The sequence below is a fragment of the Euleptes europaea genome, chromosome 19 (genome assembly GCF_029931775.1).
Source record: "Euleptes europaea isolate rEulEur1 chromosome 19, rEulEur1.hap1, whole genome shotgun sequence".
NCBI classification, from domain to species: Eukaryota; Metazoa; Chordata; class Lepidosauria; order Squamata; family Sphaerodactylidae; genus Euleptes; species Euleptes europaea.
In genome coordinates, this window is record NC_079330.1 from 20,099,514 (window position 1) to 20,125,034 (window position 25,521).

The 25,521-nt window shown below is 48.1% G+C and overlaps 1 protein-coding gene across 4 annotated transcripts in view; it reads right to left on the minus strand.

Annotated features, from left to right (window-relative positions):
* Nucleotides 1–25,521, minus strand: part of CUX1 (cut like homeobox 1) — a 338,228-nt gene that overhangs the window by 133,945 nt on the left and 178,762 nt on the right. For all 4 annotated transcript variants that reach the window (XM_056865494.1, XM_056865493.1, XM_056865491.1 and 1 more), the window contains exons 5-8: nt 20,727–20,864; nt 16,756–16,879; nt 13,109–13,185; nt 11,015–11,081 (exon numbers count right to left, since the gene is read on the minus strand). In XM_056865494.1, the coding sequence (XP_056721472.1) occupies nt 11,015–11,081; nt 13,109–13,185; nt 16,756–16,879; nt 20,727–20,864 (406 nt within the window). The remainder of the gene's footprint in view (nt 1–11,014; nt 11,082–13,108; nt 13,186–16,755; nt 16,880–20,726; nt 20,865–25,521) is intronic.

Genomic DNA, 25,521 nt, shown 5'->3' on the forward strand with positions numbered 1-25,521 from the left:
CTTTGAAACTAGGTTGGAGGATTGCTGGAACTCTCCCATCCTCAGGGAAGTTTTCTTTAAAATCATTGGTTCTCATCCTTTCATATCCAATTGCCCAACAATAACTCTATCAAAGAACGAGGGTCCCACCATGACAGAAACTAAAAGCCCAGTTTTACCACGTTTAAAGGCATTTTGTTACATTTATCATTTAGGGTAAGTTTTTAAGGACACACAAAACTACAGAAGCACAGTGAATAATCCCTAGCAGGGTTGGTGGGCAGGAAGAGAGACATCAAAGACACTTGTGGGGGTGGGGGAGCAGGGTTTCCAAGGTTACTACTGGTTCTCAAGAGTTTCCAAGGTTACTCCTAGCATACCAAAAGGCCACAGATGGAGTGTTTAAGAGCGGTGGACTCTAATCTGGAGAAACGAGTTTGATTCACTTCTCCTCCACATGAGTGGTGGACTCTAATGTGGTGAACCAGGTTGGTTTCCCCACTCCTACACATGAGCAGTGGACTCTAATCTGGTGAACTGGGTTGGTTTCCCCACTCCTACACATGAGCGGCGGACGCTAACCTGGTGAACCAGGTTCAATTCCCCACTCCTCCACATGACGCCTGCTGGGTGACCTTGGGCCAGACACAGTTCTCTCAGAACTCTTTCAGCCCCACCTTCCTCACAAGGTGTCTGTCGTGGGGTGGGGAGGAAGGCAACTGTAAGCTGCTTTGAGACTCCTTTCGGTAGTGAAAACCAGGATATAAAAATCACCTCTTCTTCATAATCTAGGGTAGGCAGGATCAGCAGGAGACTACACATCACACTTGCAGGTGGACTTGGGGATTGAGGGAGAGCACTTTCACTGACCAGCAATTTACAGAGCTGCGCTTGCGTTTACAAGAAGCGGATTCGAATCCTGATCCCGCTCTGGACTCACAGTGCAAGCCTGCCTCTGCTCTCCATCCTTTAAAAAAGGGAAATCACACTGCTACCTTCGCCTGCATCGCAGGGCCGACCGCAAGAGCCTACTCTGCAACCAAAGCCACTCTAGAAGTGAGCAGCATTTCTGTGGCATCTATTGTGATACTACGTCCCCAATGCATGAAAGCAAACAGTTGGCTCTGCTAAACTGCGAAGGAATCTCAGCAAGCACTAATTCACAGCCGCCTCTTTGCAGTAAAATCAAGGCAGCACCACTGAGGGCTTCTTCCAAACGGCGTTTGCTTCCAATCTGGTCCCGCTGCGAGGATTAAGGGTCCCCTTGTGTCGATCTGATGACAGGATCGCGACCCCGCAGCCGCTTCTGCTCCCCGGAGTCCGCTTCCAGTGTGTCAAGCGCAAATGCTTAAACAAACTCGTATTAATAAGCATCTACCTTTAACGCTCCCAAGTAATTGGGCCGAGTTGGCAATGTTTTAATATAAAAGGCTCGCTATCTCCGAGCAGTTAAGCGAGCCGTTACTTCACCCCAGAGTGCAATACTATTCTATCGATGCAACACTTATCCGCGAATGTACCAGCGGGCTGGCAGAGTTAACGGCATGGATGCAGTTCCCTTTTACTCTGACCGAGAAGGCCCCCATCTCCGCCACAAGAACAATTCTTAGGCTGAACTTGCAAAGGAATGAGTGATGTTTCTCTCTTTTTAAAGATACCAAATTCAGGATTTCCACTCATTTCAGGGGGCCAAAGAAGTAAACTGGCACTTGAACCTTACTCCTTTCACTTGCAAACACTGGAGATGGGGCCAGACAATCCGCCCCCTCCCTCCATGCACACATAGAAGCCCTGTTCACAAGTTACAGTGAACGCACATGCAATCCATGTACAACGTACACTCGATTTTTCTTCATATGTGGAATGAGTAATTCTCACTTTACATTCAACGCACGCACAGCTAAATGCGTGATACAAGCCCCACATTTATCCAGGTACTGGTTCCAGATTTCATTTGTAAAATGAAGGTGCCTTGGCACCTGCTTGGGGGTGGGGAGAAGAGAGTGGGAAGCGGGGCTAAGCGGCTGTCAGGTCTTCCAAAGGAAGCCACCGCCACATTCCTTTTCCCGACATTCTTAAAAGCCAGGGAGCAGGGCTTTGGCTGACGTCACAGGCCTGCCGCCTTCGAGGCGAGCCATTTTGTTGCCCTTGGTCTGTTTTTTTTTCTGCCGGGGCTGATGTTTTTCTTGGTGCCCCCCTAATCCCGCGAGAGAATGGGCCAAGTTTTTGGCCGAGCAGCACGAGGCCGACTTGGCGATTTTCGGAAAGTGCAAATGCACTTTCATGGCATCGCTTTAAAGCCAAGCTGCCCCTGTGATTTAGAAGAGGCTCGAGGCAAACGCTTTGATGCTGCTCGAGAATAAATTCTTTGCCGCGTGCCATTAGCACCTCCTGAAATGTTTTGGGCCCGACCAATCTTTCTGCAGCTCTGTCACATTTGAAACACATAAGACTCGTTTCCTTCCCCATAACTGATGATCGCTCTACAGATGTAACTTCTCTCTCTCCCCTCCTAACGCGGTTGTTAACACATTAGCTTGGTGGCAGAAGAGGCAGCACCCAGAATTATTTCTGGAACGGCTTTGGCAGTATCCGTGTGGCCTTCGACAGCGAGACCTGTGGACATTTCCGGCCCAGTCCACAGATGAGGTGCTGGCTAGAAAACTATTTGTGGCAGGAAGTGGTACGCTACATAATGTCACGGGGCAAGGGGTGGCAAGCGCCGGGCACTGGTACTGGTACTTGAGACCTGAAATCAGACATACCGCATCTACCCTGCAGGATCAAACCTAGCCTAGAGGATTACCCCATTTATTGCAGTTACTAAAAAGGCATCTACAGACTTCTCATTTACCTCCCTTCCTCAAAGGAGTGAGGGGCAGGATTCACCAGGTTATCCCGCTTTATTCTTGAAACCACCCTGCCAGATAGGCCAGGCCGAGAGAGAGTGGAGGAGCTGTGGCTCAGTAGCAGAGCATCTGCTTGGCATGCAGAAAGTCCCAGGTTCAATCCCCAGCATCCCCAGTTAAAGGGACTAGGCAAGTAGGCAGGACCAGAGTGACTGAGATTTATGGCCAGGTAAACTCAGGACTCCCAGGTCTACGACCCTGATTCTGAGTAAATGCACTTCTGCACAGGGATCAGGACCATCTTGTTATACACGTTAACCTTCACATTTCATGATCTCAGTGGATGCACAGGGTCACAACACGGCTCCCATGGAGTGCATGTTAGTAATCTAGCCTCGAGACTTGCAGCAAGCATCACAGTTACTAGATCTAAAACACACGGAAATAGCTGCAGCCTTAAAAGTCAATCAATAGTTTTTAGTAAACTATGAAATAATAATTCCACAGCAGTCACGGTCACTAAACAACTCTCTACTTTTGGTAAAAATTTGTAACCATTGACAAAATAATTTCATATCTAACAAAGCATTCGCGTGGAAAGGGATATTAAACTACACTGCCCCACAATTACAAGGGCGATACCATCCTGTGTGTGTGTAAAGTGCCTTCAAGTCGCAGCCGACTTATGGCGACCCCTTTTGGGGGGTTTTCATGGCAAGAGACTAACAGAGGTGGTTTGCCAGTGCCTTCCTCTGCACAGCAGCCCTGGTATTCCTTGGTGGTCTCCCATCCAAATACTAACCAGGGTCAACCCTGCTTAGCTTCTGAGATCTGACGGGGTCAGGCTAGCCTGGGCCATCCAGGTCAGGGCGATACCATCCTACAACCTAAAAAAAATAATGTCTTTTGAGTGCGAGAGCAAAATGCACCTCCCCTTTTAATCCAGAGACAGAATCCACTTTGGTGTACTGTTTATCAGAGTAGGAGAAACATTGGTCTAACGCAGGGGTGTCAAACTCAATTGTTACGAGGGCAGGATATCACATAAATGTCACTTTGTTGGGCTGGACCATGCCTTGTCAGCCCAGATTAATAGTGGAAGGGTGGCTCGCGGGCTGGATAAGAGGTCTCAAGGGGCTGGATCCGGCCCGTGGCCCTTATGTTTGACACCCCTGGTCTAACATAATCATGTCCTGGTCGAAGTAAGGGATACCTTAAGTTTCTAACGGACCAAATGTTAAGCTGTAAGCATGCTTATACAGAGATACAGTTAGGATAACAAACGTTAAGAAAAAGATGATGGGGAAGTTAAGGCTACAAATTCTCATGCTTCACAGGGCATATCTGTGCATGAATAGCAGAGGCAAGGAGCTCAGAATACCCTAGAGGGCTGTTATTTAAATATTACCTATTCAGGGGCTCTCTATCCATCCAAGGAATCACCACGAACAGTCAGAAAAAAAGGTCAATGGACTACATAATTCAACAGAAGACCACGTGACTGTGGGGAAAGACTCAGGCTTGGTGGTGTTTTCCATCCTCGGTAGGCAGAAGGTCCCAGGCTCAACCCCTGGAATTGCCAGTTAAAAGGTCTCTGTTATTAGGGGGCTCGGAAAGACCTCCACCTAGGGCAGCCTCAGCTAGATGGATCAACAGTGTAATTCTTAATAAAGATACCTCCATCCACTGAACTCACCCCCCCAACACACAAAAAGCCCTCAAAAGAAAGGAAAATTGCAGCAGGCCCTCTTAAGAATTACCCAGAAGGGGAGAAATATATATTACTAAACCACACTTCAAATTGCAGTAACCGGCTCCTGAAGGGGACCGACGATAAATCTGTTTCTGAAGGTACTGAGTCCCAATTTATTCTGAATTGTTGAAAATAACAGTAATATAACCCCCCTCCCTATCTCAACGGCTTGCTCTTTGGGGAAATTAAGTGCTCCGCGCCGGGCAGTGCAGGGGTTAACGGCGACCGATGTCAAACGCCGTGAGCCTGTGCTTTTGTTCATCGGAGCGTTAAATCTGAAAGCTCCAGAGAGCTCCGCGCAGCCCGCACTGCAAGGGCCGGGGTATAAAGTTCTGCATTAAAAATTCATATCGCAGGCCTGCCACGGTCCTCGGCTCTGGCTGAAAGGAGAGCTGGCGGGGAAATATTAGACACCCCACCATCTCGCCGGCAATTGGAGACATTCCTCAACAAACAGCACCTCGGGAAAGGAATGAAAGGGCAAACAAACCGTGAAACAAATCAAAAGGCTCAATTATCTCCCCCTCTCGTTTCCCTTTCCAAAAAGGAAACTTTTCAAGCTTTTTAAAGGCTGGTTCACAGGGGGACTTCTCTCCGGCTGCTGCCTAGCCAGCCAGAGGTTCCGGGAGGCGTTTCACTTGCTTTATGGCAGGCTACGGGAGAGGCAAGGCAGAAATGGGAATGAGGGAATGTTCCTATTATATTACCTCCATACCCCTCTCCCTATTATGAGGAGGCATTCACAACTATAGTGGTTTGTTTGCTCTCGGGTAAGGTCTGAAGTCACAGTTACCACAAGAACGTAAGAACATAAGCAAAGCCATGCTGGATCAGACCAAGGCCCATCAGATCCAGCAGTCTGTTCACACAGGGGCCAGCCAGGTGCCTCTAGGAAGCCCCCAAACAAGATGGCTGCAGCAGCATTATCCTGCCTGTGTTCCACAGCACCTAACATATTTGGCATGCTCCTCTGATCCTGGAGAGAATAGGCATGCAGCATGACTAGTATCCATTTTGACTACTATCCAATGATAGCCATCTCCTCCATGAACATGTCCACTCCCCTCTTAAAGCCTTCCAAGTTGGTAGCCATCACCACATCCTGGGGCAGAGAGTTCCACAATTTAACTATGCGTTGCATGAAGAAATACTTCCTTTTATCAGTTTTGAATCTCTCACCCTTTAGCTTCAGCAGATGACCCCGCGTTCTGGTATTATGAGAGGGAAAAAAGCTTCTCCCTGTCCACTCGCTCTATGCCATGTATAATTTTATAGACTCTATCATATCTCCCCTTAGCCGCCTTTTTTCCAAGCTAAACAGCCCTAAGTGTTCCAAGCAGTCAAGATGCTGTTCGCCGTCCACAACGTCATTCTTTGTGTGGCCAGAACAAGGAATGCGATCTTGGCGCCGCTTAAAGGTTTGCTCATTATCAGATCTGCTAATCTGCTTGTCTGCATATTTATGGGAGCCACGAAGCAACAGGATACCTACCCTTAACCCTGATTACTTCCCTATTGAGGCTGGTTCTTTCCTTTTTTCCTCCCCTTGGTCACCACTAGAATTTTTAAAATGTTAAGAATTTTAGCTGTAAATGTGATGTTTTAAATGGTTACAACCTGTTGTGAGCTGCCCTGAACCTGGCGTTGCCGAGGAGGGGATATAAAATCAAATCAATAAAATAAACCTTTTTGAAGGGGAGGAGACAACATCAGATACCTGCGACAAGTTGCATTCTGTGGGGGAGAGGCAGAGAAGATCTACAGTTGCATAATGTGGCACAAAATCGCCAACCCCCAGCACACACATACACACACACACACAATATTGTGAGCCTACCAGCCCCTCAACCTGGCTTAGGTGACTACTAGAATTTAGACTCATTTAGAATTTAGACGTGAACCCCCCCCACACACACACACTCGAAGAAAGGCACAAATCCAACATAAAAAAGCACTCTAATAACCACCGACCTAAAATGTCTGGATGTAAACCTGGATATGCCTTGACCTGGCTAACCTGATCTCATCAGATCTCAGGGTCGCCATAAGTCAGCTGAGACTTGACGGCACTTTACACACACAAACCTGGATATATATTTTAAACCCAACGGATGTAAATGTTCCCGTCATTTATAACGTTGCCAAACTCTCTCCTCAACCTCCCACTCTTCTCTTTACATCTCCTATCTCAGTCGATAAGCTTACCGAACAAGGGCCTTGCGTTTTGTGACAGATGCAAGTCACCTGTCTACAAACAGAGATATAAGTAATAAATGACATGAAGGAGGGGGTGCTCCTTAAGAAGCTCCATGGGTTCCACCAGGATCCTCAGGGCTCCTATCTGTTTACTGGCCTCTAGAAAGCACCCTTCCTTCCACCCTTACCAAATCACTCGGACATCAGAAGTGGCGGGGGGGGGGGGGGTTGACTGTCTAAAAGGGTTGCCAGCTCTGGGTTGGGAAATACCTGGAGAGTTTGGGGGCGGAGCTTGAGGAGGGCAGAGTTTGGAGAGGGGAGGTACTTCAATGGGGTATAATGCCATAAGAGTCCAATTGCCAAAGGCGGCCACTTTTTCCAGGGGAACTGATCTCTATCGGCTGGAGATCAGTTGTAATAGTGGGAGATCTCCAGCCGCCACTTGGAGGTTGACAACCCTACTATCTAAGGCTGCATCTCTGCATTGGACTTGTTTATGCCTTTCTATACTTATATGTATAATTACACTGTAATGTATAACTGTACACACTTTTGTCTGTTCGCATAGTATTGTCTATTATGCATGCAATTATTTCAATAATTTGTGTAGTATGTTTTTAACCACTTGGAGGCTGGCAACACTACCATGGACCCTCTTCCTTCCAACAGTTCAGACATTCATTTTGGCGGGGAACTCCTGCTCGCAGTGAGGTGCAGGCCTCAGGAATGCATGATCCTGCAGCCGCACAGGGCGCAACACGGCTCGCGCGCGGTGTTGCTTCTGAAACGGTGGACAATCTTTCCCCCCACACCTTCCTTGGGGGGGGGGAGCTTTTCTGCCCAGGCCAGAAGCCGGGTTGCCCCCCCAGCTATCCTGGGATAAACAGCTGTTTCTCCCCCCCCTCCACTGCCTTCTCTTCACATTTGCTGCCAGATCTTCTCTCCTCTCACCCAGATCCTTCAAGGGTTCCCAACCCTTTCACCATTTCTGTCGCTTGCCTTCCCACTCCTGGCGTGCCTCTCGTGCTGGAAAAAAAAGCGGGCAGAGCTGCCCCATTGATCTAACCCAGGAACGGCTGCAATCTGGGAAAAAAAAAACCTTGAAAATCCTCTTACACAACTGTTTTGGCAAGCCCTTCCGTGCCCCAACAAACATGAAACTGTGCTCGCCATTTGTCTCAGGAATCCTGCATTAATAAACATGAAGACGAGCACTCCCTTACCTCCCACATTCAGTGACAGAGGAAAACAAAGGCCAGCTGTAGTGCTCAATGGATCCTTGTTCCGCACATAAAGGCCTAATTACATTTTATTTCAAGCCTACACATGGAAAACTTTAGCGAGGCCGTCTTGTCGATTGCAGCTTCTGGTATTCCAGCTGACAAGCGGCAAAGCCCCCCTTCCATGGGATTAACACGTTCGTTGCTTCGGACCCAGCCAAAGCAAAGTCTTGGGGTAGGATGGGGAGGCGTCCGAGAAGGTTTCTCCACGGGCAAAGGTTGCACGCGCACGGAGATTGTTCGGCAGTTACTTGTTAAGAGCAACGCAACACCCCGAGCGGAAGTTCGCTCACGCACATCCTTCGTCTCTCCCTCTGTCGCTTTCCCCGCAGATTGAGATTGTGGGCAGGAAATCAATCGATATGGCTTATCCCAGCACTATACACTGTCATGTAAAGGCAATGGCGCTTTACTAACAACCAACTACCACCACCAGGGAGGGACTGTGGCTCAGTGACAGAAGGGCCCGGGGTCAATCCCTAGCAAATGAAACCAGGATGTTAGGTGTAGGAGAGAATTCCTGAAGGCCATGGCAGTTTCTTGGGTAATTATGCAAAGAAACACATGCGCACTCATACAAACACGCACGTTCGGTTCAAGTTCTACTCCCTGGACCATCATTAAAGAGGTTCAGCCCTTCCTGGGCAGCAAGAAAATGTGCACTGCCTTAGCCTGGGTACAAATACTGAGTGGAGTTCTAAAAAAACATGTAAGAAGCTGCTATCAAACCCCTAGGCCTGCAACTGACAAAAGGCCAGTTTTATCAAATTGGGTGGGTTGCAAAATTTCTGCCATCACAAAACACTTTCTATATCAGCTTGCCTGCCACAGAACTCCCATGCATTGGCAGAGGATTCTTGGGAGTATTCTAGGACGTACGCTCAGATTGCTCAAGGTGCTGGCCCGCCTGCAGGGCCTCACTGGACCCCCATCAACTGATGGTAGCCCCTCAAACACTCTCAACACTCCCCTGTGTGTGTGTGTGTGTATACTGCTATCAAGTCCTAGCCGACTTCTGACGACCCCAGGAAGGGTCTTTCAATGCCAGGGGGAAGCAGAGGTGGTTTGCCATTGCCTTCCTCTGCAGAGAGTTTGCCTTGGAGGTCTCCCTTCCAAGTACTGATCCCGTTTAGCTTCCAAGATCCATCGATATGGCGCTATACCATACCGCCTTCCCTTCCCTCAACACTCCCATTTGGCTGTGCGTTCATAGCGGCACCTCAGTAGTGGGGCACGGAAGTAGTCTTTCAAGTAGGTTTGTCCATCATAATTGGTGTTCTTGTTGAGGAACACTTCCAAGGAGCCCTTAGGGTTCTCCAGAAACACAGTCTGAAAGTCCCTGACGCAGCTCATGGTAATACCTCCTTGTTTTCAACCGGGGCCCCTCAACTAAACACTTCAGCCCCTGGCTCAATATACATTCAAAAGGATGAAACCCTAGCAAGATCACTTCCTCCATTCATCTCAAGCCTAGTAAGCAGCTCCCTAGAGACATGCTGTGACCTCTGAATGACCCAAGATAATCACCAAGCTGAAAACCTCTGGAGTTCTCATTCAGGTTATGTCCTTATTGCGAACCTGTTAGCTGCCTTGGGCCAAAAGCCAGCAAAAATGAAAGGAAACATAATTAAAAAGTAGACGGGGGATTTGTTATCACACGATAAGGGAAATAAAGAAGAACCCTGGGATAACGGCCTTGATGTAACCACCAAACGTCCACTGTGTCAGCCGATTTGTTTGAAAACCCGTACACTTAATGGGGAGCGAAGGAGACATGGAGAAGGGAGTAAAACTTAAGCAGAAAGGTGGGGGAGGCAAATGTCTATAGCAGTGGCTCCCACCACCCCCTTGGTTCCACAAACCCCTTGGTTCAGGCCACCACCCCCTTGGTTCCACAAACTCAACCCCAGCGCCCCCTACCCTAGCCTATAAAAAGCATTATTCAAAATACGGGTTTGCATGACTCACTAAAGATAATAACAATAGCTTCTGATAGCTTCCACCAAATTTGCCAGCATGGTGCCATAGCTTGATATATTGTAAATTGTTGAACAACCCAGTTGAAGGGGCCCACCTCTAGAACTCCCCTGCTGTCCTCTTGCCTTAGTGCCCCCCTAGGTAATTCCACCACCCCCGGGGGGTACTGCCCACTTTGGGAACCACTGGTCTATAGGAATGGCAGAAAAAACAGGATGCAAAGTTCACATCTTACTGAGCACTTCATATTAATATGAGGATCAGTTTTATGGAAGCAAAACGGTCTCGCTCGCTTTTGCAGTGTGTGGAAATGGGATGGGGGAATGAGACAAGGTGATGTCACATCCAGGCACTGAGGCTATAATGCTCGAGAAATTTGCCCAATTACTATGGTCTTTACCATAGTGACTGGGGAAATTCCTACAGCATCACGCAGCATTCACCCCCCCACAATGCCTCGCCCCACCAAACTCCCAGGATTGCCCGGTATGTGCCTGACAACCCTAAGTGCAACTTCTGCTCTCTGCAGCTCTACCATTAACATCAGGACATCAAGATCACATTACAGGAGCCAGTAAAAATGATTATGTCCCACGCTAGATTGGGATGGAGCCACAAAGGATGGTAATCATGCCCCCTGAATTGTTAAAAACCCTTCCATGAATCTGTAACAAGCTTAGCTGCCACCATCCCATACTGCTTCCCATTCCCAGTAGAGCGCAAGTAAAGACTTACGTCTGTGTGGGTCTTAGATTTTACATAAAACACACAACCTACACACGGCCCTCTTGGGAGGCATGCAACATGCCTCTGAAGGAAGAACTATGCAAGCAGAAGTTCCAGACTGACGTGAGATAGATCATGTAGAATCAGACCCAACTTGGCCACTGCATCTAGAGTCAGGCCTTTCCTCCCCCAATGAGAGGAGGCCGGGTTAAACAAATGCAGAGCACAGGCAGCAGAGGGCCAAGCAGCCTTACTTTGCGGTGGTTTCCTCGTCGTATTTTGTCTTCAGGTCAAACAATTCCGTCCGCGTCTTTTCCAAAGCTGAAGGGGCAGAAGCACAAAGAGGCATTACGGACGTGCGAGGAGCAGCACAATGTACCGGGGAAGAAGAAATAAGCGCAGCTTGGCTACTATTGAGCTGTAAACTGTCCTCGGCCTGAAAAGTCATCTCTCATTAAACCTTCTCCCTGACCAAACAAAACCGCATTGGAGAAAAACAAACTCTTAAAAGCTTTTCCAAATTCTTTCCTTTAAAAAAAAAGAAAGAAAAGAAAACCGTGCCCCAGTCTTTCAAGAGCAGTGAAAGTTTCCAGATACGGTCCCGGCTCAGTCTCACTAAGCTCGCCATATTCTGTTTATAGATCTGCTCTGTGATGTGAACCGCTGATGCCTGATAGCTCAGGAACCTGGTTCTGCTTCAGATGGGAAAGCAATGAGGCAGGCAGCGGCCTGAATAGGCACGCGCGAGCAGGTACGTTAAAAGAGAAAATAGTCAAGCGGGTGATAGGAAGGGGTTGACAGCAGCAGGAGGTAGGAAAAGGGGGTGCAGGATCCTCCCGCCGCTACTGCCCACTTTGGGGGAATGGAATGCGCATCCCTAACAACATTGGTGTGCTTTCTACCACAGTCGCCAGGTGGTGACTTTGAGGATGTTAGAGACAGCAGGGACACGGTCTTCGGCAGCGGCGAGTCTGACGTAGAAAGGGTAGCTATATCAGAGATCTCAGTGGCCCTTTCCTGACAGGTCACTAGCTGGTCACAAAGATTCTTAAGTTTCCTATCTCTGTCTGCTCAGCACCATTGCCAGGGAGTCACTGCAGTGCAGCAATTAGAGCAGGGGTGTCGAACTAATTTATTACGAGGGCCGGATATAACATAAATGTCACTTGGTCGAGCCGGGCCATGCCTCGCCAGCCCAGACCAAGGCTTGGGGGGGGGGGGGGTTTGCAGCTGCCGGCTGACTTGCGGGCCGAATAAGAGGTCTCAAGGGGCTGGACCCGGACCCGGGCCGTATGTTTGACACCCCTGAATTAGAGTGTTAGACTGGAACTTCCCATTATCCCGAGAAGCTCCCTGGAAGACACCCGATCACTCTCTCTTAGCCTAACTTTCCTTGCAGGGTTAAAATGTAAAAATAAAATGGGGTGAGGGGAGCCATGCCTGTCACCCTGGGCCCCTTGGAAGAAGAACGGGATGTCGAAGGCTTTCACGGTCAGAGTTCATCGGTTCTTGTAGGTTATCCGGGCTGTGTGACCGTGGTCTTGGTATTTTCTTTCCTGCCGTTTCACCAGCAGCTGTGGCAGGCATCTTCAGAGGAGTAACACTGAGAGACACTGTCCTTCAATGTTACTCCTCTGAAGTTGCCTGCCACAGCTGCTGGCGAAACGTCAGGAAAGAAAATACCAAGACCACGGTCACACAGCCTGGATAACCTACAAGAAGGGATGATTTATATTTGGCACTCTTTGCCTCTTTGGTGGTAGCCCCTCGCCTTGCTCAGATGGGTACAAGGAAACATGCGAAGCGGTAAACCTCATTGGTCTGATAACCATTTCCCCCAAGAGACTGGCCTGAGCAAAGGCCAAGGGAACGATTCCCCCGTCCGTAAAAATGGTGCCCCAGAACGGGCCCCCACTACGCTACATGCAAGGACCACTTGTAAACCTCTTGGACACCTTGATGCCAATAGAGACCCTCTGAAACAGCCAGCCAAAACGCACCTCCCCTTTGCTCTGCTTAGCATTCTCTGTGACATGGTTTTGCATCAGAACCACTGCTCACCACTCCATCAGGGGGTTGCCAACCAGCTTCTGCCCAGATTTCACAGCTAACCATGGTTAGCCTTCATCGGAAGCAACACTGGTGCTGGTGGAATGACGAAGCACAGCGAAGGCTAACCAGGAATGAGTGTTAAGGGGGCGGGGCGGAAGTGAGCCTAGTCCCCCCACGTCACGCTCCCGATCTCTTAACTTTGTTACTCTAGTATGCACGACAGGCTAGATGTACAATGGCTGTACCCCCCCCCCCAGACCAAGCCATCCAAGTCACAGGAAGGGAAAATGGCAAACCTGTTTGTAGACTTTGCATTTTGTGTTCGGCCTCCTCCAGCTTGGAGGCCGTCGACATCTGCGTCTCTTGCAACATTCTGGGAAAAAAGAACCGAGTCTGAAAAAGAGGCGACTCAAATGCATTTTTTTTAAATCCTGCTTTAAAATGAACGAGCACCATATCATATGCTCAGGAGGGGAAACCCGTGCGTCACTTTCCTTGACAGAGGGGCCCCCGGATGGCAACACATGTTAAGGATGCTTCATATCAGAATATTATTTGGGATGCCGCCTATCCAACTGAGAAAGCCAGGAAAACTGAACGACCCAAGTCGCTGTGGCAAAAAGAATATCCATGGCTGGCATGTAGGAATGTCTCCTTCCTTATCAGCAGCAACTGGAGAGATGGCAGCTCCGAGAGAGAGCGCGTGCTGTGCATTTAGGAGGCACACAGATGAATCTCTGGGATTTCCAGTGAAATGGTGCCAGAGTCCAGAATTTACATATATGTAACTTGCTTTTTTTAAACTTACTTTTCTCATTGAGACTCAAGATGGATTGCAAAATGGGAAAATAATACAATTATGACTCCCAAAGCCCTGGAGAGCTGCTGCCATGCCAAGCAGAAAGTACTGGGCTTGATGGACCAGTGGCATGACTCCATTCGCGACAGTTTTGTACGTCTATCAGCCTGAATTTACTGCTAGGCTTTCCTGCTTTTAGCCAAAGGGCCCATAGCTCAATGGCAAAGTACATGCTTGCATGCAGAAAGTCCCAGTCTCGGTTCAAAGACCTCAGGAGCGGGATGGAATCTGGGAAATATTCTTCAGCGTCCAACATCGCACAATGCTATAATTATGAAGCAATCTCGGCACGGCCATTGATCTGCCACGGGAGCTCAAAAGAGAACACCGAATGGTTAACCTGTCAACCAGAGGGGCTCGCAAGAGGGACTTGATGTATAGGTTCTGGGGAAGGGACTGCATCACAGCAGGGGTGCTTTTTTACGCACAGGATAGGTATGATAGATCACCTTTCTGATTCTAGAGCGCCTGACCATTTCTTGCGGCTGGTGGTGCCACAGCAGCTAGCCACAGCTGACTGATTTATAGACTTCGTGCATGGAAAAGATCCGTGCCACGTATGCCCAATGAAGCCTGAAAGCTGAGAAGACGTCTGTACTTTTGCAGACATGATGCTTCCTTGCTAGCTTTTGGCAACCGTGCAGCCCCATTTTGATTGCCATCTCTTTCCATGATTATCTTAAGGACAAATGGCACCCGACTAACACAATGTGCAAAAATACGTACGAGCATACGAGCATACCTCGGAGATATTGTGGGTTTGGTTCCAGACCACAGCAATAAAGCGAACGCCGTAATAAAGCAAGTCACACAACTTTTTTGGTTTCCCAGTGCACACAGAAGTTATAGGAAGGGGCTGTAGCTCAGTATCTGCTTGGCATGGAGAAGGTCCCAGGTTCGATCCCCGGCATCTCCAGTTAAAGGGACCAGGCAAGTAGGTGATGTGAAAGACCCCTGCCTGAGACCCTGGAGAGCCGCTGCCTGTCTGAGTAGACAATACTGACTTTGATGGACCAAGGGTCTGACTCAGTATAAGGCAGCTTCGTGTGTTCATGTTTACACTATATTGTCATCTATTAAGTGTGCAATCTCATTATGTCTAAAAAAATGTATGGTAATAATAACAAAAAAGTTTGAAATATTGCGAGGATTACCAAAATGTGATACAGTGACACAAAGGGAGCACATGCTGTTGAAAAAATTGCACTGATCGTCTTGCTCAAAAACTCGATATCTGCGAGGCACAATAAAGCGGAGCACAATAAAACGAGGCGTGCCTGTAGTTAGCCATGCTGACGTTCACACTGCGAGAGCCACACTGGTTCCCAGTTTTGTTTCTCAGCCCAATTCCAAGGTATTCACTTTCAAAGGGTCTGGGGCTCAGGGTATCCAAAGGGCCCTTCCATATGAACCTGCTAGAACACTTAGATCGTTGTTGGAGGCCCTTCGCTGGGTTCTCCTGCTTTCTTAGGAAAGGCGACTAGAGACAGGGCATTTTGGGCCAGGTATGCAGCCAGGTGTCTTTGGTACGCTCTCCCTGTTCACTGCTGGCACCTCCTTCAGCCACTGCCATGTTAGCTTCTATCAAATCTATAGTTTCTATAGAAGTAATTTTTAGAAGAAAATTCAGTTGCACCCTTTTGAGTAGATGTTAATTTTTTGTCCAGCACTTCTGTCAGTTATTACCTGCTCCAACCAACACTAGTGAAATGGTGATCAGCTAGCAAGAGAAAGGCTAGCTGGTGCATTTATGGCCTACGTGAGATTAAAACGGGGGTCTTTCTTGCCCAGTGCTTACAATCTTGCCAGTGTACCAAGCTGCCTTATTCCGAGTCAGACCACTGGTCCATGCTGGTCAGTAATGTCACCTCTAACTGGCAGAGGCGCTTCGAGAAACACCGAAAGGTCTTCCCCGAACATCTGCCACTTGAGATCTTCTTAAGAGGAGAAGTCACAGGCTGACAACGCAACTCTGTGCAGAGTTGTTCCAGTCTAAGCACACTGAATCGAATGGGCTTAGACTGGAGTTACTCTCTTTAGGACTGTGCTATAAATCTGGGATCTTCTGCAAGCGAAAGCATGTGGCCTGATACAAAGCTGCCTTACCAAATCTGCAGAAGTGAGCGGTGACTCACAAAAGCTCATACCCTGCCAGGAATTTTGTTAGTCTTTAAGGTGCTACTGGACTCTTGCTCTTTTCTATTACCAAAACATTCCACCAGTCTGTCTGAAGTTCACTTTTGTCTGCTCGGACTGGCAGCAGCTCTCCAGGGTCTCAAGGGCCATTTATGCACAGTCAATTTTGATGCTGGCTCAAAGCTCTTTTTAAAAATGCGACTTTAAAAATGCCTATTCATGGTCCTGATGCAAAAGGAGAAATTCCACCCCCCCACACACTCGCCTGCTCCTTCGTTCGTTTGCATAGCCATTAGCATGTGCATAGCTAATGCTCCGCTGTTGTTTTGCATGGTTCCCTCTGGTTATTCTTTGCAGCAGTGGCGGAGCAAACACAAAAGGTCATGTTAAGTGGGTTCTTTTGTAATGCGAAGCAGGTCTGCGCCGGCTTCGCAGTCACTTCCGGAATGACAGTTCAGTGTGCAAAATTAAAAAAAAAATTCAGCCTGGAACGTGCTGCTAATTACTATGCAAAAATGGCCAAGGCCTTTCCCAACACCTCTGAGGCACAGCCTCTCCCTTAAAAGGAATCTTCCTTACGAATGTGTGAAGTCACCACATAAGGCCAACTCCTCTGTCTAGCTTGGTATCCTCCCTGCCAAATGACAGCAGCTCTCCAGGGTCCCTGACCTAGAAAGGTCTTCCCCAAGAACTGCTACCTGAGATGCTTTAACTGGAAATGCCAGGGACTGAACCTCAACCTTCTGCATGCAAAGCAGGTGCTCTACCACTGAGCAGTCCTTTCCTTTGAGTCTAAAGACGACAAGGGGGTGGGTGGGGAGAAACGGTATCTTGTCGCTCAACCGACACCCTATGGCAAAGTACCACTCAGCCGCCATCTTTGCTGTTCCTCCATAAAGACTGTGCACACGTGCATAAGCCTCCCCACGGGCGCGCACGTCCGCTCACCTTTCTTTCTCTGCAAAGTCATTTTGCAACTTCTGCTCCTTTTCAAGAGCGATGTTCTCGGCTTGGCTCTTCAGGGTCTGCTCATATTCCCGGATTTTCTCTTTAAGTGCTTTTATTGTCACCTCTGCAGGAAAAGAGAGAGAGAGAGAGAGAGAGAGAGAGAGAGAGAGAGAGAGAGAGAGAGAGAGAGAGAGAGAGAGAGAGAGGGGAAGCCGATGGGAAGAGAGGAAATGAGTGGTAAACAACTCCACGTGGCCACAGAGCACACGGCTCTCTCACGCCCCAGAGGCGCAGCTTGCTTTAAACTTTAGCTCTTCAGCCCTGACACAAAATCAATGGTTACGAGTCCCTTTGGAGACCTTTTTACTCCCTAAATGTTAAATTGAACTTTAAATGTTTAAGGTTTGAGAAGGATCAATGCAGGATGCCGGGAAGCAGAACTAAGGTCTCCCTCGCCTGAATGGGGGAACAAAAACGTCAGCGGCAAAATACCTTACTGCCTTGATCGTGAGTTCTAAATTAAGCGCCGCTTGAAAATTAACGTTCTCCCGGTGCATGTACCTTTTACGTGGTACTTTCTCAACTCAGGGAGCCCCCGGTAGACAGGGCCACAGGCGTAACTGCTCACTGTCCAGAAGAATGGCTGCCTAAGGGTGTAGTGGTTAAGAGCAGTGGTTCGGAGCGGTGGACTCTGATCTGGTGAACCGGGTTGGTTTCCCCACTCCTACACATGTAGCCAGCTGGGTGACCTTGTACACATGTAGCCAGCTGGGTGACCTGCCAGCATGGTGTAGTGGTTAAGAGCGGTGGTTTGGAGCGGTGGACTTTAATCTGGAGAATCGGGTTTGATTCCCCACTCTTCCACATGAGTGGTGGACGCTAATCTGGTGACCCAAGTTGGTTTTCCCACTCTTACACATGAAGCCAGCTGGGTGACCTTGGGCCAGTCACAGTTCTCTTCGAGCTCTCTCAGCCCCACCTACCTCACAAGGTGTCTGTGGTGGGGAAGGGAAGGTGATTGTAAGTTGGTTTGATTCTCCCTTAAGTGGTAGAGAAAGTCAGCATATAAAAACCAGCTCTTCTTCTTCTTACATCATACTGGCTCTCAATTCTGCTGTGGAGCCAGGCACTCACAGATCAAAGTTGTTCGACCTGTGCCTTTTTAGTCTCCTACATTTCTGAACTGCAGAATTATATTAATGTTTAATTTGGATTGTACTGGGGAGGGGGACCCCTCGGAGCTGGAGTCTTCAACCCAGAAATACTATAAAACAAAAACAAGGTTCTCCGCTGTCTGGACATCTGCCATGGAGAGCAACGGGTTGAAAAAAACACCGGCCACCTTTGCTGCGCAGAAGCTTGCAGGTGCCGGAGCACCGTTTGCTCTTTCTGCAATGCCCGGAACGGGATTTTTTCAGGGCAACCACACAGGTCTTGTGTAACGGGCAATCGCTTTTACAGCGAACAAGTTCTGTTTCCTAATGCAGGAAACGTGCTTTGCTGCAAAGGCCAACACCCACCCATGAACCTGAAGCATTTTGAAAGATGAGTGCTTGCTTCTCCGGATAATGGCATTTCCATGTACAATGGCCACCTTTAGCAGTGTACCCATTACCTGAAACAGCTAACCTACATTACTCCAATATCTGCACTCTGCCCTAGGGATAAACAAACTGTAACTACAGAGAACGCTGCAGATACTTAAGTTAACAGCAACATATTAATCTGGAGAGAAAGTGGCGTATTGGCTATGTGTGCGCTCCAAACGGCACACGCCGCGCAAGCAGGAGCAGAGGCGGGTTCATGTATCAGTTAGAACGTCATATGTTACGCTGAAAAACTGGTTGTCAGCTGATTCACTGAGCTGATGAAGGTGAAAGGAGAGGGGGGGGATAACCCAACCAATTTAATCAAGGCTAGTGGGGTGGACTGCACATAATGGTCACCGAATACATTTTAAATTGGAGAACGTTATCCACATGAAGAGGAAGAGTTGGTTTTTATATGCCGACTTTCTCTACCACTAAAGGCAGAATCAAACCGGCTTACAAGCACCTTCCCTTCCCCTCCCCACAACAGATACCCTGTGAGGTAGGTGGGGCTGAGAGTGTGTGACTAGCCCAAGGTCCCCTAGCTGGCTTCATGTGTAGGAGTGGAGAAACACATCCAGTTCCCCAGATTAGCATCCGCCGCTCATGTGGAGGAGTGGGGAATCGAACCCGGTTCTCCAGATCAGAGTCCACCACTCCAAACCACTGCTCTTAACCACTACACCATGCTACACAATGCTCCAATGCTTTCTACTCAAAGGCATTAAAAGGTGGGTTGCTTGCGGAAGGGCCAGTTTTAATACTGCTAAGAAAGTGCGTGCCCTGACGCAGATGGTCCAGGTCAGCCCGATTTTGTCGGATCTCGGAAACTAAGCAGGGTCAGCCCTGGGTAGTATTTGGATGGGAGACCACTAAGGAAGACTAGGGGTTGTGATGCAGAGGAAGGTAATGGCAAACCATCCCTGAACATCTGTTGCTTTGAAAACCTCATTTATTTTATTTATATTTGCATTTATAGCCTGTCCTCATTCCCGGTCTGACCAGGCTCAGAGCAGCTTACAACCTTTAAAATCAACAGAACCATAAGACATTAACATCAATACTTAAAACACACCGAGCATAGCAATTTAAAACAAGATGGCATTAAAATAGCAGTAACTGCCGTAGACCGGGCAGCAGAGTCTCCCCCACAGATGACAAGTGGAGGGAAAAGGGGTGGGGACCCATGAGGGGTTGCCTAAAGCTGGCTGTGACTTGACAACAGTTAGAGCCGTTCCTCAGTGGAACAGGCTTCCTCGGGAGGTGGTAAGCTCTCCTTCCCTGGAGGTTTTTAAGCAGAGGCTAGATGGCCATCTGTTGGATATGCTGATTTTATGACCTTAGGCAGATCATGAGAGGGAGGGCATCTTGGCCATCTTCTGGGCATGGAGTAGGGGTCACCGGGGGTGTGGGGGGGAGGTAGTTGTGAATTTCCTGCGTTGTGCAAGGGGTTGGACTAGATGATCCTGGTGGTCCCTTTCAACTCTATGATTCTATGAACATTTTCTGTCCATCCAGGGTGTGAAAATGAAAGCGAGAGGGAAAAAATGTGTACACGCACAAACAACATGCTCCTACGCAGCCTGTGCAACATTGCATTCTCCTGTAAGATCCCTGCCAGTGACGGCTAGATTACCCTTGACCAGTATTGGTGGGTAGGTTTCCAAAGGAGCATTCCCAAGAACAGCTCTTGCCTTTTCCCCACAAGATGCACAGTAACAGTTCATTTATACAGGAAGAAGTACATGGATGTAGCTTGAAGACAGCACAGGGATGGGGAGTAGGCTTAACGTCCCCCCCAAAAAAAGCCCCATGGAACTCAGCCATTAAGGATCAAGCCCGCCACTATCTGCACAGCCATGCTCCAGGTCCGGATTCTCATTGATGCCACGGCGGGAAAGAACGCCAAGAACTGGTTTTTCTTAACGATACACATCTCTTGTTTTTTTTCTTCCCACCCCTTTACTGAAGCATAAGGAGCCCCATGGCACAGAGTGGTAAGCTGCAGTACTGCAGTCCAAGCTCTGCACACGACCTGAGTTCAATCCCGGCAGAAGTCGGTTTCAGGTAGCCGGCTCAAGGTTGACTCCGCCTTCCATCCTTCTGAGGTCGGTCAAATGAGTACCCAGCTTGCTGGGGGTCAAGGGAGGATGACTGGGGAAGGCACTGGCAAACCACCCCGCAAACAAAGTCTGCCTAGGAAACGTCGGGATGTGACATCACCCCATGGGTCAGGAATGACCTGGTGCTCGCACAGGGGACCTTTACCTTTCCTTACTGAAGCATCACTGTTTCCCTTCACCTTAAATGTTTCTGAAATGAAGTTCACAGTTAACACATAAGAGCAGCACCGCTTCCCACCCACCCACCCACACCCCTTACCTTGATTTTTCACTTCTGCAAATTCTTTGTTGTATTCCTCGAGGGTTTCCCTAAGTTTCTGGTTCTCTGTTTCAATATCATGCATGCGCTGGACTTTCAGCTGGAGCTGCTGCCCCAGATCTAGAGCTGGAACGGGATCTAAAACGAGAGAAAAATGACACCGCCATTGGAGCTCACGTTTCGGGCAGGCGAACGGTTTAGTGGCTGAAGCCACAGCTGTCTGACATAAAACACGTTGTTGTCCCTATTGCAGAACATTCAGATTAACTTGGCATCAAGGAGGAGTCCACTATAGGTATCCAGCACTCATGGGGAACGAGGGTTGCCAGTTAATCAATGTGCTGGATATTCAAGCTTATTGCTCTGCACTGCGCCCAGAGGAATCCACAGTGATCAAACTCCAACCCATCGGGAATGCCATGGTGACCAGCGTGTAGTGATTAAGAGTGGCAGACTTCAATCTGGAGAATCGGGGTTTGATTCCCCACTCTTCCACATGAGCGCTGGACTCTAATCTGGAGAACCGGGTTTGATTCCCCTCTCTTCCACATGAGCGCCAGACTCTAATCTGGAGAACGGGGTTTGATTCGCCACTCTTCCACATGAGCGCCGGACTCTGATCTGGAGAACTGGGTTTGATTCCCCTCTCTTCTACATGAGCGCCGGACTCTAATCTGGAGAACCAGGTTTGATTCCCTTCTCTTCCACATGAGCGGCGGACTCTAATCTGGAGAACCGGGTTTGGCTCCCCCACTCCTCCACATGAATGGCGGCATCTAACCAGGAATAGTGGTTAAGAGCTGCATTCAGACAAACAAACAAACAAACAAACAAACAAACAAACTCTGGTTTCTCTGTGATGATGAGAAACTAGGAGGACCTCGGTCCCATGCACTCCTTTCCCCTTCATGCTCAAAGGCAAGATTTTAAGACGTCTTTGTTTGGGTGTGTGTGTGTGTGGTTCCTCTGCAATTTATTGCAAAGTCCAAATTGTACTTCAAGGTTTAGAATCCTGCCGCGCAGATAGAAACAGATTAGCCATTAAGCCACTAGGAAAAGTCCCAGCGGGGTGATGGTCTGGGGGTGGGGGGGTGGGAGCCACCATGAGCCAGTGGCCACCTCCATGACTGGGAGCAGAAGAAGAAGAAGAAGAAGAGTTGGTTTTTATATGCAGACTTTCTCCCCCATTTAAGGAAGACTCAAACTGGCTTACAATCACCTTCCTTTCCCCTCCCCACAACCGACACCTTATGAGGTAGGTGAGGTCGAGAGAGTGTGACTAGCCAGCCCAAGGTCACCCAGCTGGCTTCATGTGTAGGAATTGGGAAACAAACCAGTTCACCAGATTAGCCTTCGCCGCTCATGTGGAGGAGTGGGGAATCAAACCCGGTTCTCCAGATCAGAGTCCACTGCTCCAAACCACCGCTCTTAACCACTACACCGCTGGTAGGCTGCGCAAACCAGTGGGAGCAAGGGGCCCATGCTTTCTCCTTCCTCCCCACATTCCCTGTGCTGAAGGACAGGGATGGGGCCCTTTCCAGGGCGGTTTTCTTGTGTTCTTATGAGATCTTGGAGAGCTTCAGCCAGTCCAAATCGATACGAGCCAGCCATAGCTGGACCAGTCTGATCCAGCATGGCTTTTCTTATGTTCTTATGTACAGGGGGTAAAAAATTACACTGGGTTTACAAGCAACAGGGAACCGTCGCCAATCCAGGTGAGCACGGCAGGACGATGTAGGCGCCTGCAGATATGTTTCACTGCATTTCCAGGTGCACACTGAAAAAACAGAGCACATGAAGGGGTCCCGTACAAGCATGCCATGGCGCACCCGCCACATGAGGGCCGCGCGAGCCCATGGGGGGGCGGCGGCGGTGGCAGAACCGTGAGCTTAGCCAGCCCGAGCAGGAGAGTCCTGGAACCCAGAAGGCCTCATAAAAGAGTATTGCATACACTCCTGCGATGGGCGCCAGCATCACTTGTGAAATGGCTGCAAAGATTTAGTCTCCCGTCGAGGAATGCTAAACACGCCAATCTCCGAGGATCAACAACGGTACATATTAGGGAGCTCGCTTAATTTGCAGCCGCCACAATCATTAATTTCACGGACCACCCTCAGCTCGCCGGGGAAGCATAATAATGCCATTGTGCCGCTCTCCGGCACGCCGAGCGCAAGCCCGGGCACTTTGCAATGTGTCAGTCCAGCGCCAGAGTTTACAGAAGAGCGGAGCTGGGTTATGTTGAGAAGAGAGGTGCCGGGTGTGCTGCGTTGTGTTAGTTTGCTGGCTGAGAGCTTCCTGCCTCGCCGTCTCCGAACGGCAACAAAAAAACCGGGGGCTTCTCTTCTGCCCTCCTGGCCGCATGCATACTTTATAACTACATCGTTTTCTCATTTCTCGTTTTTAGGCTAGAGTTTTTTATTTATATATATTATATTATTAGCGCTGTTAAAATATTCATCTCACAATAGGCTTTTTTTTTTTTTTTTAAGAATCTTATTTAACACAGCAAGGACTTTTGAGCAATTATCGAGGTTTAACTTCAATGGCCGCTAGCTTCCTTCAGGACTCCGGGCTACCGCATGAACAGGCCGCATGACTCAGTTGGCTAAAACAGATCCACGTCGCCCTCTGTCCGGGTGGGGCCAGGGGCAGCTGCACCCGCAACCAAATACTGCGTGGGTGCTCTCCGACCCCAGCCTTCCCTTGTGATCTGTTTCTCAAGCTGGAGGCCTGGGCTTTGCTTAGATGCACAGCCAGTGCTAATAAGCGGCACTAAGAAGTGTTTCCCCACTCCTCCACATGAAGCCAATTGGGTGGCCTTGGGCTAGTCACACTCTCTCATCCCCACCTACCTCACAGGGTGTCTGTTGTGGGGAGGGGAAGGGAAGGTGATTGTAAGCCGGTCTTAGTCTCTCTTAAATGGCAGAGAAAGTCGGCATATAAAAACCAACTCTTCTTCTTTCCTTGGTCAGCATAGACAATAGTGAATTAGAAGGCCCATTGGTCTTAGTATAAAAGGTGGTTTCATGTGACTGATGGTTTCATGTGATTTTTAGATCTCCAGTATATATACTGGAGTGGCAAGATCTCGTATTTTCGACTATGGTTGGTTTGCCAAACTGTATATATTCCCTCCTACAACGCAAGGAGTAAAAACTGGGCTTATTAAATGAATAGTAATAATGCCCCAGGACCCTCTTCTTAAAAAGATCAGATTGTCCAAGATGCCCACACGAATCTTAAAACTAAGTAAGGGTTTTGTGGGCTAAAATTAGCCAGCAATGTAGATTAACCGCCCCCTCCCCTTCGCTCAACATCTACATTATAAAATGAATAATGACTAAACCTTTAGTCAATAAATTCCTAAATCCCTAGGAAGCATTATATCGTAAATGAAAACGTTGGCACTCTCATAATTATTCATCAGGATATGTATATTTAATTTAGCTCTATTAAAGGTTAATGTCAGAGAAGCAACACAGTCGCAGAATCGAGTATGAACAGAATGTTAAAACCGTCTCCTCGCATTAAACTCCAAACTTTGCTTAAGCAGAGATGAATGATTAAAATGCCGGCAGCCTTTGAGTATTGTTTTGGGTATGTTAAAAAGGCCAGGCTGGAACATATTTTCTCCAGTTTAATTTTTATGGCTTCTGTTAAAGAAAAAGGGGGAAAAAACTAATCACCTCATCACAATTACAACAACCTGGGTATGATTCAGCTTACACGCAAGCCCCACCATTTGGAATTCCCTAACCTCAAACTGCACACTCTGCTTTAGAAAGGATGCATTAATAAGTACTCATAATTGTTTCCACCTATTTCGAGTATTATTCTGAAAGCTTTGTTTCACGGCTCCAGCGAACCCCGAAACGAGAAGCTGATTTCTCTCGAGTGCATAAAACTGCAATCAAAAGCTACAAAAAGCTGTATGCTAGAGTTTAATGCTATTTATTTAAAAAAGGACAAAACGTGAAGTTTAAAAGCTGCTTCGAACAGAACTTTTGAAATCCCAAGACTATCCCCCGTCAGCAGATACTGAAGATATGACATCCCAACAAGAGTAAAAACGGTTCAAAAGTTGCAAGAGAGAAGGGAAAATAACTACAGGTAGAGGATCCCTTATCTGATCCAAAAACTGCACTGATCCAAAAACTGGACCTTTCGAGCTGGCATGCAGGCAGACCCATGCTGCCTGCTTTCAATGTTTCCTCTCACTAGGGTTGCCAACTTCCAGGTACTAACAAAGAACCTATGCTGCAATAGGAAAGGCTAGTAGAAAAGAACAGAACGAGGGCTTAAATACAAGGCACGAATCCACACTATTATACTAAATACTAATATTAACTTATCAAACAAGTACCAACACTTATGTCATATATACATTTTACCCCTCAGTTGTACATACTAAATAAGGAACAAAGGGGAATTGTTGGTGATTTGTTCCTTATTTAGTACGTATAGCAGAGGGATTTAATAGTAAAATGTATATATGACTAAGTGTTGGTACTTGTTTGATAAGTTAATATAAGTAATTAGTATTTAGTATAATAGTGTGGATTCGTGCCTTGTATTTGAGCCCTTGTGCTGTTCTTTTCTACTAATTTCCAGGTACTAGCTGGAGATCTCCTGCTATTACAACTGATTCTCCAGCCGATAGAGATCAGTTCATCTGGAGAAAATGGCTGCTTTGGCAACTGGACTCTATGGCATTGAAGTCCTTCCCCTGATCAAACCTCGCCCTCCTCAGCTCCGCCACAAAAACCTCCCACCGGTGGCAAAGAGGTACCTGGTA